This window comes from Oncorhynchus mykiss, chromosome 2, assembly GCF_057628025.1.
Source record: "Oncorhynchus mykiss isolate SJ-2025 chromosome 2, ASM5762802v1, whole genome shotgun sequence".
NCBI classification, from domain to species: domain Eukaryota; kingdom Metazoa; phylum Chordata; class Actinopteri; order Salmoniformes; family Salmonidae; genus Oncorhynchus; species Oncorhynchus mykiss.
The window spans coordinates 54,996,102-55,011,447 of record NC_143023.1 but is presented as its reverse complement, the minus strand read 5'-3'; the positions used below and the strand labels follow the sequence as shown (position 1 = coordinate 55,011,447).

The 15,346-nt window shown below is 44.7% G+C and overlaps 1 protein-coding gene across 8 annotated transcripts in view; it reads right to left on the bottom strand.

The window, feature by feature from the left end:
• The window catches only part of spg11 (SPG11 vesicle trafficking associated, spatacsin), a 98,400-nt gene that overhangs the window by 14,642 nt on the left and 68,412 nt on the right, over positions 1-15,346 (bottom strand). For all 8 annotated transcript variants that reach the window (XM_021565598.3, XM_090202360.1, XM_021565615.3 and 5 more), the window contains exons 23-30: positions 10,907-11,015; positions 10,470-10,629; positions 8,760-9,041; positions 8,413-8,613; positions 6,803-6,910; positions 5,086-5,251; positions 4,310-4,524; positions 522-1,254 (exon numbers count right to left, since the gene is read on the bottom strand). In XM_021565598.3, coding sequence (XP_021421273.3) covers positions 522-1,254; positions 4,310-4,524; positions 5,086-5,251; positions 6,803-6,910; positions 8,413-8,613; positions 8,760-9,041; positions 10,470-10,629; positions 10,907-11,015 — 1,974 coding nt within the window. The remainder of the gene's footprint in view (positions 1-521; positions 1,255-4,309; positions 4,525-5,085; positions 5,252-6,802; positions 6,911-8,412; positions 8,614-8,759; positions 9,042-10,469; positions 10,630-10,906; positions 11,016-15,346) is intronic.

The following is a 15,346-nucleotide window of genomic DNA, read 5'->3' as shown; positions in this document are numbered from 1 at the left end:
GGGTGGTGAAGGTGGGGCCGAGAGACTGAAAAACAGCTTCTATCTCAAGGCCATCAGACTGTTAAATAGCCAGCTTCCACCCGGTTTGGCAACCCTGCACCTTAGAGGCTGCTGCCCTACATACATAGACTTGGAATCACTGGCCACTTTAATAATGGAACACTAGTCACTTCAATAATGTTTAAATAATGTCTACATACTGCTTCACTCATCTCATATGCATATGCTGTATTCTATTCTACAGTATTTTAGTCTATGCCACTCCGACATTGCTCAATCTAATATTTATATATTTCTTAATTCCATTCTTTTACTTTTAGATTGGTGTGTATTGTTGTGAATTGTTAGATACTACTGCACTGATGGGGATAGGAACACAAGAATTAAGCTACACCCACAATAACTTCTGCTAAATATGTGTAGGTGACCGATTTTATTTGATTTTGAACAAGTCTGACATGCGCCAAACATTAGTTTATTGTTGTATCTAGTAGGTTAACTGAGGGTCGTGTGGAGCTTACAGCTGGGTATGCTCTTCTTGGGCAGGCCCTCGAAGGTGAGCATGTCCTGCAGGCCAGCCTGGAGCTCGCCTGAGGCCAGGCCTCGGCAGTGCAGCACTACCCACATGTCCCGGGAGCAGAAGGAGAAGTAGCGGCACACACGGCTCGCTTCGTGGATACACCCTTCGTCCAACAGCTGCCCCACCAGGATAGCCAGAGCACCCTGCTCCTCCGACCCAGTCTTCTCCCCACCCTCTTCCTTAGGGGAGAAGCTGGGCAGGCCGTCCAAGCTTAGGTACCTGGGCTCGTTGAGCACTGCCATCTTGGAGAAGGAGAACTCCCTGATCAGGGCCTCGTAGGAGTTTTCCTCGGGGGCTATGGTGGGCGCCGGGAGGGCGAACATGCTCTCCTTCTCCATGGCGGTGAGCAGGACTTGCTGGCGCACTCGGTTTGTCCACAGCTGCTTTTCCAGGTCCTCGAGACGTGCCAGGGGAGCTTGGGCGAGCCAGGACAGCCAGTGGCCGGCCAGGCTGAGGAGAAGGCACCTCTCCTGGACACACAGCAGCTCTGTCCCGGCCACGGAGCCCCGGGGAGGCTCAGAGGCACCTGCCTGGGCCAGGAAGAACTCCGAGGCAGCCCCAGGACCAGTGCTGTTAGTCCTGAACTGCTCGTGGCATTTTCTCCAGAAGGACACCCGGGTCTCCCTCCTCTCCCAGTGCCGCTTGGCCTTCAGGGCACCGAGGTCTTGGAGTAACTTTACCAGAAGAGGGATATCAGAAGGAGCGTCAAGCCACAATGCTCCCCGTCTCAAAACATGAATCATGCACTGTGCCTTCAGAAAGTATTCATACCCCTTGACTTATACCCCATTTTGATGTGTAACAGCCTGAATTCAAAAAGGATTACATATATGTTTTCTCTCACCCATCTACACACAATACCCCACATTGATAGTGTTTTTAGAAATGTTTGCAAATTTATAGATAATAAAATACAGAAATATCTCATTTACAGTGCCTTTGGAAAGTATTCAGACCCCTTGACTTTTTCCACATTTTGTTACGTTACAGCCTTATTCTACAATGGATTAAATTAATTTCCTCATCAAATCTACACACAATATCCCATCATGACATAGCGAAAACAGGTTTTTCAAAATTATATTAATAATAAAAAACTGGAATAAGTATTCAGACACTTTGCTATGAGACTCGAAATTGAGATCAGGTGCATCCTGTTTCCATTGATCATCCTTGTGATGTTTCTACAACTTGATTGGAGTCCACCTATGGTAAATTCAATTGATTGGACATGATTGGGAAAAGCACTCACTTGTCTATATAAGATCCCACAGTTGACAGTGCATGTCAGAGCAAAAAGCAAGCCATGAGGTCGAAGGAATTGTCTGTAGAGATCCGACACAGGATTGTGTCGAGGCACAGATCTGGGTGAGGGTACTAACATATTTCTGCAGCATTGAAGGTCGCCAAGAACACAGTGGCCTCCATCATTCTTAAATGGAAGAAGTTAGGAACAACCAAGATTCTTCCTAGAGCTGGCCTCCCGGCTAAACTGAGCAATTCGGGGAGAAGAGCCTGGGTCAGGGAGGTGACCAAGAACCTGATGGTCACTCTGATAGAGCTTCAGAGTTCCTAAGTGTGGGGATGGGAGAACCTTCCAGAAGGACAACCATCTCTTCAGCACTCCACCAATCAGGCCTTTATGGTAGAGTGGCCAGACGGAAGCTACTCCTCAGTAAAATACACGACAGCCCGCTGGGAGTTTGCCAAAAGGCACCTAAAGACACTCAGACCATGAGAAACAAGATTCTCTGGTCTGATGAAACCAAGATTGAACTCTTTGGCCTGAATGCCAAGCGTCACGCCTGGAGGAAACCTGGCACCATTCCTAATGTGAAGAATGGTGATGGCAGCATCATGCTGTGGGGTCGTTTTTCAGTGGCAAGGCCTGGGAGACCAGTCAGGATCGAGGGAAAGATGAATGGAGCAAAGTACAGAGAGATCCTTGGTGAAAACCTGCTCCAGAGCACTCAGAATCTCAGACTGGGGCAAAGGTTCACCTTCCAAACAGACAATCACCCTAAGCATACAGCCAAGACAAGGCAGGAGTGTCTTCAGGACAAGTCTCTGAATGTCCTTGAGTGGCCCAGCCAGAGCCCGGACATGAACCCGATTGAACATCTCTGAAGAGACCTGAATATAACTATGCAGGGACACTCCCTATCCAACCTGACAGAGCTTGAGAGGATCTGCAGATAAGAATGGGAGAAACTCCCCAAATTCAGGTGTGCCAAGCTTGTTGCATCATACCCAAAAAGACTCAAGGTTGTAATCGCTGCCAAACGTGCTTCAACAAAGTACTGAGTAAAGGGCCTGGATACTTATGTAAATGTGATATTTTCGTTTTGATTTTTAATACATTTTCAACAAAAAAAACCACAAAAATTGTGTGTAGATTGATGACGGAAAAAACTATTTAATACCTTTTAGAATAAGGCTTTAACATAACAAAATGTAGAAAAGGTCAAGGGGTCTGAATACTTTCAGAATGCACCGTACATAAGTATTCACACCCCTGAGTCAACACTTTGCTGAAGCACCTATAGCAGTGATTACAGCTGTGAGTCTTTCTGGGTAAATCTCTAAGAGCTTTCCACACCTGGATTATGCAACATTTGCCAACTATTATTTTCAAAATTCTTCAAGCTCCGTCAAATTGGCCACTCAGGAACATTCACTGTCTTCTTGGTAAGCAACTCTAGTGTAGATTTTGCCTTGTGTTTTAGGTTATTGTCCTGCTGAAAAGTCAATTAATCTCCCAGTGTCTGGTGGAAAGCAGACTGAACTAGGTTTTCCTCTAGGATTTTGCCTGTGCTTAGCTCCATTCCACTTCTTTTTTATCCTGAAAAACTCACCAGTCCTTAATGATTACAAGCATACCCATACCATGAGGCAGCCACCATATATATTTATTTAATATGGAGAGTGGTAATCTGTAATGTGTTGTACTTGCCTCAAACATAACACTCTGTATTCATTAAAAAAAATACATGTATTTGCCACATTCTTTGCAGTAGCACTTTAGTGCCTTGTTGCAAACATGATGCATGTTTTGGAATATTTTTATTCTGTACTGGCTTTCTTCTTTTCATTCTGTCAATTAGGTTAGCACTGTGGATAAACTATAATGTTGTTGATCCTATCACAGCCATTAATCTATGTAACTGTTTTCAAGTCACCATTGGCCTCATGGTAAAATCCCTGAGTGATTTCCTTCCTCCCCGGCAACTGAGTAAGGAAGGACACCTGTATCTTTGTAGTGACTGGGTGTATTGATACACCATCCAACGTGTAATTAATAACTTCACCATGCTCAAAGGGATATTCACATTTTTTTTTACCCAACTACCAGTAAGTGTCCTTCATTGCGAGGAATTGGAAAACATCCCTGGTCTTTGTGGTTGAATCTGTGGTTGAAATTCACTGCTTGACTGAGGGACCTTACAAATAATTGTATGTGTGGGGTACAGAGATGAGGTAGCCATTAAAAAATAAATGTTAAACACTTATTTCACACAGAGTGCAACTTATCTGACTTCAATTTTTACTCAGACAGGGCCTGTGGAACAAGTCAAGGGATGTGAATACTTTCTGAAGGCAGTTTAGTGTCTAGACCAAATCTACTTACATTGAATATACCAAAGGTATAGGGCAGTGAGAGTTGAGTTTACACTGAACAGGCTGCACATCATGATCTAGTTGATGAGCATTGAGGACCCACGAGCTTACCTCGTTGATGACCAGGCTGTCAATGGGCAGCCCTGCCAGCTCGGCCACCTGGCGGGCCTTGTGGAACAGCCCGCTGTCTTGCAGCTTCTCCAACATGTTCTGGCACTCTCCCTGCAGGATGTCAGGGGAATAGCTCTCAAGCAGCCTGGGAGAGAGAGACACCGAGGTGTCCTGGAGAACCTGGCTGAGGAAGCTGAGCTTCTTGAAGTCCGGGCCTGCTCACAGAGAAAGAGACCGATGCATACATAGTAGCAAAGACTGGTCAAGTCCATGAGTCAACCAGAACATCCTGTTTACAGTATTGCATTCTCAATACCTCACGCAAGCAGAAGACAGTGATTAACAAGCACAGATACAGACTCAAACATGAAGTGCCTGAGTCAGACAATAAGCTACAAAAAAATAATACAGTTTTCTCAACACCTCACACAAGTGGAAGACAGTGATTTAAATCCATGATGAAAAGGTGTTCTGCCTGCTCTCGTCAACCATACCTGGAGGGTTCCGTGGTAATCATGCGGGAAAAATGTCTGTCTTCATAGTTTTAGTCATGTTAAGCGACACTTTGTTTGCACAGTGTTATGAAGAGAAGTCAGGCTTAACAATAAACACAGAGATCGTTGCTCTGGATATAATGCAACACTATTGACCAAACTCTTATGGACGTCATTTAGGTTTTAAGTCTCACTTAATTGACAGGTAACTAGCTAAATATGATGATCCAACACAACAGCTGAAGACTCGGTGTTACTACAGTGTTAATACTGGGGTCTCACCGTTAGACTTGAGCAGGCGCTCCATGTCTGCGAGCAGCTGCAGTAGTCTGCGCAGCTCGTATTGTGTGGAGCACTGTTGCATCATGGTCAACAGGAGGACTGAGGCCTGGCACTCCACCCACTGGAGAGGGATGCCCGCTGGCGCATGAGCACCACTGCTCCTCAGCTGTCAGAGAGAAAGAGCGAGAGGATAAGGGAAAGATGAAAGAATAAAGAGAATTGAGATTGGACTACATGCAACACACACATACCTCATAGGAAGTATGGCTGTATAACCTCTCGCGTACAGAGAACACATCAAACACTCATGCTAGAAAGTCTTCCTCTCCTCATTTCTTCCATTAACTACAATAGAGGATAATGAAAAGTAACAGAAATGAGGGCATGTACCTTTCACAAGGACAGGAGATCACAGTGAATACAGGAATTAAATAAATAAGTAACATCAAAGTTAACTATGGTCATCGAGAGGGAGGACTTGGTTGAGACTACGACCGCAAAAGTTTGTGCGCAACAATGTGAATTGGGATGGTGACCATCTCAAAACACGCAGCAAAAGACGGCAAGAGGCCAGGCCCCGAACACAAGATTACAGCCAAGGTCACCGCTTTGAGGTATGAGTGCTGTTGTGCTTGACACACTCGATAAATTGGCCCTGGCCTTGTGGCTTGGCTGGCATGTGTGGCACCAAATTCATCCCTCTTAAGACATCTCCAAACAGTACCGGCAAGGTCAGACACAGGCACCCCTTTAACTCCCCCTGACAACGGAGGGCATCAATTTCCCTCACAACCAACCTGTCAGACTTAAAGGGACATGACACGGACACGCTCTGCTTTTCTAATGGAACGTCATCCGCGCGGACATAGATAATAAAAACATAACCTTCCGCCCCGGCACCACACGTTACAGTACATGTACACAGTCCATTTCCTTTTCCATTAAAAAAACTGAATTGGTTTGCAGTCAAATACACTACCACTCAAAAGTTTGGGGTCACTTAGAAATGCCCTTGTTATTGAAAGAAAAGCTAATTAGGCTATATAATTTTGGCAATTTAATTCAATATACTTTAGGGAAAGCTTCCCCTAGCCTTATGGACCTACCGCCTATGCCTTTTAATGTGGCATAAACACAACCAGTTATCTAGACAGAGTTCCTCTGTCCAGTGTCTGTGTGCTTTTGCCCATCTTCATCTTTTATTTTTATTGGCCAGTTTGAGATATAGCTTTTTCTTTGCAACTCTGCCTAGAAGGCCAGCGTCCCGGAGTCGCCTTTACTTTAAGACAATGTTTAATTCATTAAAGTGTTCTTGTTTTTAGTGTGCTTGTGGTGCTTCAGCACAAACACTTATGCATTCTTATTCACAGTCATAGATGGTACAACTTAAAGATTTGTCTAAGATAAACTGAACAAGTGTTTTGTATTTACTTTCGTATTTATAGAGGATATCGTTGTTGTTGGTGGTTATCATGTAAACCACAAATAAAATGTTCTTAAATAATGTTAATGTTCATATTCAGTTGAGTTTTTCATTCCGCCCCTTATAAAACCATATATCGGCATATTTTGTCTCCCTACAATCGCTATCGGAACCGAAAAACCCATTTAGGTCGGGCTCTACTTCAGAGTCAGTCTGTGTCCTTTTCGGGAGAGTTAGACAGTGAGTGTGGGAAATGGGAGTGGAGAGAAGAGGCAGAGGGGTGAAGGAGCTTACCGTGATCAGGCATTTCTGGAACTCAATGAGTTTCTTCTTGGCTTCAGGGTAGTTTTTGTAGTCGTAGCACAGCTCGTACATGAGCAGCACATGGATCAGGGGAGAGTCCTGTCACACACACATAGAGAGAGAAATGTGATAAAAGACCATCCAAACTCATGCAGAAACAGACATGACAGCCATAATACATGAGGCAGACCTCCCATGATGTCTGCTGGGTTAATGAGAGGAGCTGGTCTAAGCCTCGAAGCTGTTTGAAGATTATGCATACAGCGTAAAATTGCCGACGAGGACATATCATTCGGGTCACTTCTGAGGAGGGAAGCTGCCGTGCAGGTAGATTAGTATTCTAAATGAACGCAACACTAATGACTAGGCCTGAAGGAAACCGATAAATGAAATGCAAATAATAACGAGGGATTGGATAGGCAAGCAACCATCTATGTGCTTTCAATTGCTTGAATGAAATTAAAGTTTAAAGCCATTTCTATTGGTTTCATCGGTTAGTGATTGACAGGAAATAGTGGAAAGTACCGCCCATCTTAAGCCTGCTGCAACCTCATTTGCATGTAGTCTATTCAATATGCACTAAGAACATACATTAAGAACACCTGCTCTTTCCATGACATAGAATGACTAGGTGAATTCAGACAAAAGCTATGACACCTTATTGGTGTCACTCGTTAAATCCACTTAAATCATTGTGGATGATGATAATCCTTGATATAATTGAGACATGGATTGTGTACGCGTGCCATTCAGAGGGTGAATGGGCAAGACAAAATACTTAAGTGACTTTGAACGTGGTATGGTAGTATGTGCCAGGCGTACCGGTTCGTGTCAAGAACTGCAACGCTGCAGGGTTTTCACACTCAACACTTTCCCATGTGTATGAAAAACGGTCCACTACCCAAAGGACACCCAGCCAACTTGACACAACTGTAGGAAGAATTAGAGTCAACATGGGCCAGCATCCCTGTGGAACGCTTTCGACACCTTGTAGAGTCCATGCCCTGACGAATTGAGCCTGTTTTGGGGGCAAAGGGGAGGGACGGTGCTTAAGGAAGTTGGTCTTAATGTTTTGTATAATAGAACAGTTTTTAAAATGTTCACCGGACTGATATTGTTGTTCTTCCTTTAGATTCAACACATTTGTGATGTAGTGCCTCGTTTCATTCTCTAGTCTCAGATACACGTCACTCTCAAATGTGCTCGAAAACTAATTATAATTGTTTTGGTGACTACAGCGCCAATGATAAAATGCAATAATAAAGACGTGTTCTAATTGAGCGGAGCGTCAAAGGGGACAGAGTATTCACTGCATTACAATGCATTCTAAAATCACTTGTTGAGTTTAGGCCTATAGCATGGTAGTGCTCAGACCGCAAAATGGAATAAGGCCTGTCAGTTAAATTGCTGCAAATGAACTGCCCTTGGGGGGAAAACATTTAGATTTGGGGCAGAATCCTAACTTTATATTTGTGTGCATAGTTGTGTCTAAATCATGCATGTGTGACAATGGGAGATTTGAGATTTGTATTTTTTCCCAAAAGGGCAGTTAATTTGCAAGACCTACAATGATATGTATCACACATGTTCTATTGAATTACCCTCTGGAAGAGCTGGAAGCCTCGTATGAGAGGCCTGATCCTGCATTTCCTCAGCAGTGTCTTCCAGATGATTGACAGGTCGTGGAGGTTCCACTCATGACGTTGCGGGCTCTCTTCCAGGTGGGCGGTAGCCTCTGTGGCAATGACCTCATCCACAGAGGTCAGGACCCAGACGCAGAGGCACTGGAGCAGGTCGGCTTCCTGTCAATCAAATCCATGGCACACACACCGTACAGAGAAAGACACACGCAATCAAACATACACACAGTCAGTTAAATAACGTTTTTATACTAAGCCTTATAATACAAATTCTCATAGACAGAGAATCCTTACAGACAGAGCCCCACCTGATGACAGGCAGCTAGTATGGTGAGCGTGGGGCAGTGCTGTGCCAGGGCCTCCCCCAGGAGGTGTCTCCAGGGACTGGCCTGCTCCTGGCTCTGCAGCAGCACCTGGAACAGCTCCTTGGGGGGGTCGGAGGCTTCCTCGCTGGGCAGGGTGACTTGACCCTGGGCCTCCCTGTCTTCCACCTCCCCCACCCTCCACTGAGAGCTGAGCTGCAGGTTCTGGAAGGCCAAGGTCAGGTGGGCCTGCAGGGCTGGGCTGAACTGGGTCGCCAGGGACCTCACCTGTCAATCACAAGTAGGGAAAGAGGGAAGAACTGAAAACATACAATCGCTACAGTACCACAGACAAGGGGGCGATTGGAAACCACCAGTCTTTATTTTCCATCTAGAGAACAATCCTTACAGTTTAGGCCCCTGTAAACGATACAATTTAATTCAAATAACATATTTCCCTGATAGGGATCTTCAGAGGAAGAGAACCTGAGAGCAGTTTTCATCCCATTTTAGAGTGAACAGAGAAAGTAGGTGTGGTAGAATCCTTCAGTTGTATGGGTTATTAAAGGCCCAATGCAGTCAAAAATTATTTTCCCGTGGTTTATATATACATTTCCACTCAACGAGGTTGGAATAATACTGTGAAATTGTGAAAATTATGATAATTGCCTTTTAGTGTAAGAGCTGTTTGAAAAGAGTGCCTGAATTTTTGGCCTGTTTCGGTGGGATGGAGTTTCAGCCTGCCTAGCAACACCACCAGACAGTGCAAGTTAATAGACCAATAAAATAGACTTTCATACCGCTCTGCCAATAACAGTTAGTTTTCAGGTTGCATATCCCTCCCATTAGGCTTGTCCAATTAGGACCCTCACCATTCTAAGAAAGTCCTAGTCAAAATTCTTGCTTGAGAAAGTGCTCTTGCTAAGGAGTTATTTTTGTTTTTTGTTTCTTTGTTTTCGATTAAATTTGTCAAAACCACACTAAGGTACTTCATTGTCACCCAGAAATGATTTGAAATTGAGTTAAAAGCGGCTGCATTGGATCTTTAAAGGGTTTTCTAGTGGAGTGTTAATGATAGTTAAAGGGCAAGTCCACATATTCATTATCTCCAGCGCCATACCAGTGTTTACATATGTGAAAGCGTTTCTGCATCGTTATTGTAGGCTACTACCACTTTTAGTCTTAGCCTTTACCACACTACTCACTGTTTAGCACATGACCTCACATGTGAATCCTTAAAGAGATGGGTGGGGCTGGCTTAAGAGGGTGTCAACAATGCTGAATGGGTGTAGACAAAGGAGAGCTCTCCAGTAGGTACCAAAACAAAGGCCCTTTTCTCAAAAGTGAGTTTACAAGTTTATCAACGTTCAAAGCAGAATTACTTTCCCATTGTTCCTCAAAAATGCTGTGTATGATATACCATTTTGTAGCTCTTTACATTACCCAATGTAAAAAGTCAAATTTCAAATTTTGCTTCATAAGACACGAATCCAGGTGGTGAGTCACATTTGATGGAAATTCTTCACAGTGATGGAGAACTTAAACCCCTGCATGATAGACTCAGTAAACCGGAGTGTTAACTTCAAAATGTAGAAATGTGCTGTTTTCACACACTGATTGGTGTGGTGCTGGAGATAATGAATAGGAGTTGCAAAAGTGTTCGAATGGGCCTTTAAAGATTTAGCATGTGTGTGTTTGGCAGTGGTGGATATGTACCTGCTGAGGGGGGTAGGTGTGCAGCTGGACAAAGAGCAGGAAGTGTAGCCACTGGCTGTCGGCTGCACAGTCCTGCGGGTACACACTGCTCAGGGGCAGGGCATGTAGCTGGCAAAACTGTATGGGCAGAGCCCACTCCTGACCTGCCTCATAGGATGACCTGGAGAGGGCATTTGGAGTTGAACAGACTCACACAACAAATTGTCCATAAAACTATGGGATACATTTCCTTGTACCAAACTGTGTATAAGAGTGTTTCTTCTCGCCCCTAGACCATATGCAATTGCTGAGATCCGACAGTATTTGACAGGTGTAAGCAATATGGTAACATCTCCACCTTGCCCTGTGACATGCGAGATGTACGTTTCACCATATTGCTTTTACCCATCAAATCTTCACAATGCATAGGTCGATTTGGGATTGGGCCTGTGCCTAACCTGCTGGTGCCCTTCCTCTCCAAACTGTCCTTCACAGCTTCCTCCAAGTCAAAGAGCAGCTCTTCCGCTGTCTCCCTCTCCACCTCCACCAGCTTACTGCCTTTAGCAGCTGAAACACAGAAAAGGTCAAACAAACGTCACAGTGTGATGTGTGTGTGTCTTTGCAAATAAAATACAATCGTATTGGTCACATACATACAGTTGAAGTCGGAAGTTTACATAAACAAGTTTTAATGACTCCAACCGAAGTGTTTCAACCACTCCACAAATTTATTGTTAATAAACTATAGTTTTGGCAAATCGGTTAGGACATCTACTTTGTGCATGACAAGACATTTTTACAGCAATTGTTTACAGACAGATTATTTCACTGTATCACAATTCCAGTGGGTCAGAAGTTTACATACTGACTGTGCCTTTAAACAGCTTAGAAAATTCCAGAAAATAATGTCATGGCTTTAGAAGCTTCTGATAGGCTAACTGACAACATTTGAGTCAATTGGATGTGTACCTGTGGATGTATTTCAAGGCCTACCTTTGCTTGACATCACGGGAAAATCAAAAGAAATCAGCCAAGACCTCAGAAAATAATTATAGACCTCCTCAAGTCTGGTTCATCCTTGCGAGCAATTTCCAAATGCTTGAAGGTACCACCTTCATCTGTACAAATAATAGTACGCAAGAATAAACACCATGGGACCAGGAAGCAGTCATACCGCTCAGAAAGGAGATGTGATCTGAACGTACTTTGGTGTGAAAGGTGCAAATCAATCCCAGAACAACAGCAAAGGACCTTGTGAAGATGCTGGAGGAAACAGGTACTAAAGTATCTATATTCACAGTAAAACGAGGCCTATATCGACATTACCTGATAGGCCGCTCAGCAAGGAAGAAGCCACTGCTCCAAAACCGCCTTAAAAAAGGCAGACAACAGTTTGCAACTGCATATGGGGACAAAGATTGTACTTTTTGGAGAGATGTCCTCTGGTCTGATGACACAAAAATGGAACTGTTTGGCCATAATGACCATCGTTATGTGGGTGTTAGTATCATGTTGTGGGGGAGCTTTTCTGCAGGAGGGACCGGTGCACTTTACAAAAAAGATCGATTCATCATGAGGATGGAAAATTATGTGGATATATTGAAGCAACATCAAGACATCAGTCAGGATGCTAAAGCTTGGTCACAAATGGGTCTTCCAAATGGACAATGACCCCAAGCATACTTCCAAAGATATGGCAAAATGGCTTAAGGACAACAAAGTCAAGGTATTGTAGTGGCCATCACAAAGCCCTGACCTCAAACCGTTTTCCCCTCAAAATTCAAGATGGCAGCGCAGTAGGACGTGTATATCTGTCTCTGTCTTATCCCGTGTCTTATCCCTTGTAAATAGCAGTTTATCGTATATATCTTAATCTCACTTTCTATCAATGAATTAAAAATACTTTCCTGCAACCCGCCTCACCCAATGTGATACGGATCTGCTATTTTTCTTCCTTATAACTCAAACTTCCATTAGGAGCTAGCCAGCTAACTAGCTACTACTCTTTGTTAGCCACGGCTAGCGGTCCTCACCCTTTTTTCCCCCACGGAATCAGCTAGCCGTAGCTTGGACAATCACCTGCCAGTCTGTACAGCGTGATATCAACCCAGAGCATATCAGACTGCTTCTCTCTACCATATCACCGGTTTTTTGCCGCTCTGGATCCTTACACCGGATCATTACGCCGGATCATCGCAGCCAACTAGCTGCAAACAGTGGCTACTGTTAGCTAACGCCTCTGCCCCGAAGCTAGCACCAGCTAGCCTTGAGCTAGCCTCGAGCTAGGCCCATAATATTTTTAGGGCTACAAAACCTCCTTTGCCAATTGGCCTGGACCCTTTATTGTCGACACGGAGCCCCGCCGATCCATCACGACTGGACTGCCGACGTGATCGCCTGATGTGGTCTCAACAGGCTATTCTGTTAAGATATCGCCGCAGAGCCATACTTGCCGCAGGGCCATACTTGCCCCGGCCCGCTAGCTTTTCTGAACGCTGTGTCCCCTGCTTGTTCAGCGTAGTTTTGACTACCGAATTGCATCCTGACTCACCTATTGCTGCTCTTTTGACCATATGATCACTCGACTACACAGCTGATGCCCCCTGGACTGTCTCTTTTTACCCCATTTTTTCCCCAATTTCATGGTATCCAATTGTTAGTAGTTACTATCTTGTCTCATCGCTACAACTCCCGTACGGGCTCGGGAGAGACGAAGGTCAAAAGCCATGCGTCCTCCGAAACACAACCCAACCAAGCCACACTGCTTCTTAACACAGCGCGCATGCAACCCGGAAGCCAGCCCCCCCACAGACTGTTTCAATAACACGGTACCTCATTTTGTTTACCTGTCGGCCCCAGCTTCAAACTCAGGTCCTGTATGTACATAACTGACTCGCTCTGCCCATTCATCGCCATTTACCCGTTGTTGTCTTAGCTCTCCTGATCAACACCTGTTGCTTTACGCCTCTCTCTAATGCCAATATGCCTTGTTTACTGCTGTCTTGGCTAGTTTTTATTGTTTTATTTCACTGTAGAGCCCTCAGCCCCATTCAAAATGCCTTAGATAGCTCTTTCGTCCCACCACACACACATGCGGAGACCTCACCTAGGTTAATTGATGCCTCCAGAGATTGAACCCCTCTCATCGTCACGCAACGCATATGTTTACTTCCACTGTAACTCACATCCTACATTACCCTTGTCTGTACATTATGCCTTGAATCTATTCTACCGCACCCATAAATCTGCTCCTTTTATTATCTGTCCCCAACACATGAGACAACCAGTTCTTATAGTCTTTAGCCGTACCCTTATCCTACTCCTCTATTCCTCTGGTGATGTAGAGGTTAACCCAGGCCCTGTAGCCCCCAGTTCCACTCCTATTCCTCAGGCGCTATAATTTGTTGACTTCTGTAACCATAATAGCCTTAGTTTCATGCATGTTAACATCAGAAGCCTCCTCCCTAAGTTTGTTTTATTCACTGCTTTAGCACACTCCGCCAACCCTGATGTCCTAGCCGTGTCTGAAGCCTGTCTTAGGATAGCCACCAAAAATTCTTACATTTCCATCCAACTACAACATTTTCCGCCAAGATAGAACTGCCAAAGGGGTTGGAGTTGCAATCTACTGCAGAAACAGCCTGCAGAGTTCGGTCATGCTATCCAGGTCTGTGCCCAAACAGTTCGAGCTTCTACTTTTAAAAATCCACCTTCCCATAAATAAGTCTCTCACTGTTGCCACATGTTACAGACCCCGCTCAGCCCCCAGCTGTGCCCTGGACACCATATGTGAATTGATTTCCCCCATCTATCTCCAGAGTTAGTACTGTTAGGTGACCTAAACTGGGATATGCTTAACACCCCGGCCGTCCTACAATCTAAGCTAGATGCCCTCAATCTCACCAAAATTATCATGGAACCTACCAGGTACAACCCCAAATCCATAAACACGGGCACCCTCATAGATATCATCCTGACCAACCTGCCCTCTAAATACACCTATGCTGTCTTCAACCAGGATCTCAGCGATCACTGCCTCATTGCCTGCGTCCATAATGGGTCCGCGGTCAAACGACCACCCCTCATCACTGTCAAACGCTCCCTAAAACACTTCAGCAAGCAGGCCTTTCTAATCGACCTGGCCCGGGTATACTGGAAGGATATTGACCTCATTCTGTCAGTAGAGGAAGCCTGTTAATTCGTTAAAAGTGGTTTCCTCATCTTAAATAAGCATGCTCCATTCAAAAAATGTAGAGCCAAGAACAGATATAGCCCTTGGTTCACTCCAGACCTGACTGCCCTTGACCAGCACAAAAACATCCTGTGATGTTCTGAATTAGCATTGAATAGCCCCCGCGATATGCAACTTTTCGGGGATGTTAAGAACCAATTTACACAGGCAGTGTCAAAAAGCTAGCCTTGCTTTCCTAACAGAAATGTGCATCCTGTAAGCGCAAACTCCCAACATTTCTGGGACACTGTCAAGTCCATGGAGAATAAGAGCACCTCCTCCCAGCTGCCCACTGCACTGAGGCTAGGAAAGACTGTCACCACCAATAAATCCACGATAATTGAGAATTTCAAGAAGCATTTTTCTATGGCTGGCCATGTTTTCCACCAGGCTACCCCTACCCCGGTCAACAGCTCTGCACCCCCCATAGCAACTTGCCCAAGCCTCCCCATTTCTCCTTCACCCAAGTCCAGATAGCTGATGTTCTGAAAGAGCTGCAAAATCTGGACCCATACTAATCAGAGGGCTAGACAATCTGGACCCTCTCTTTCTAAAATTACCCACTGCAATTGTTGCAACCCTTATTACTTGCCTGTTCAACCTCTCTTTTGTATCATCTGAGATCCCCAAAGATTGGAAAGCTGCTGAGGTCATCCCCCTCTTCAAA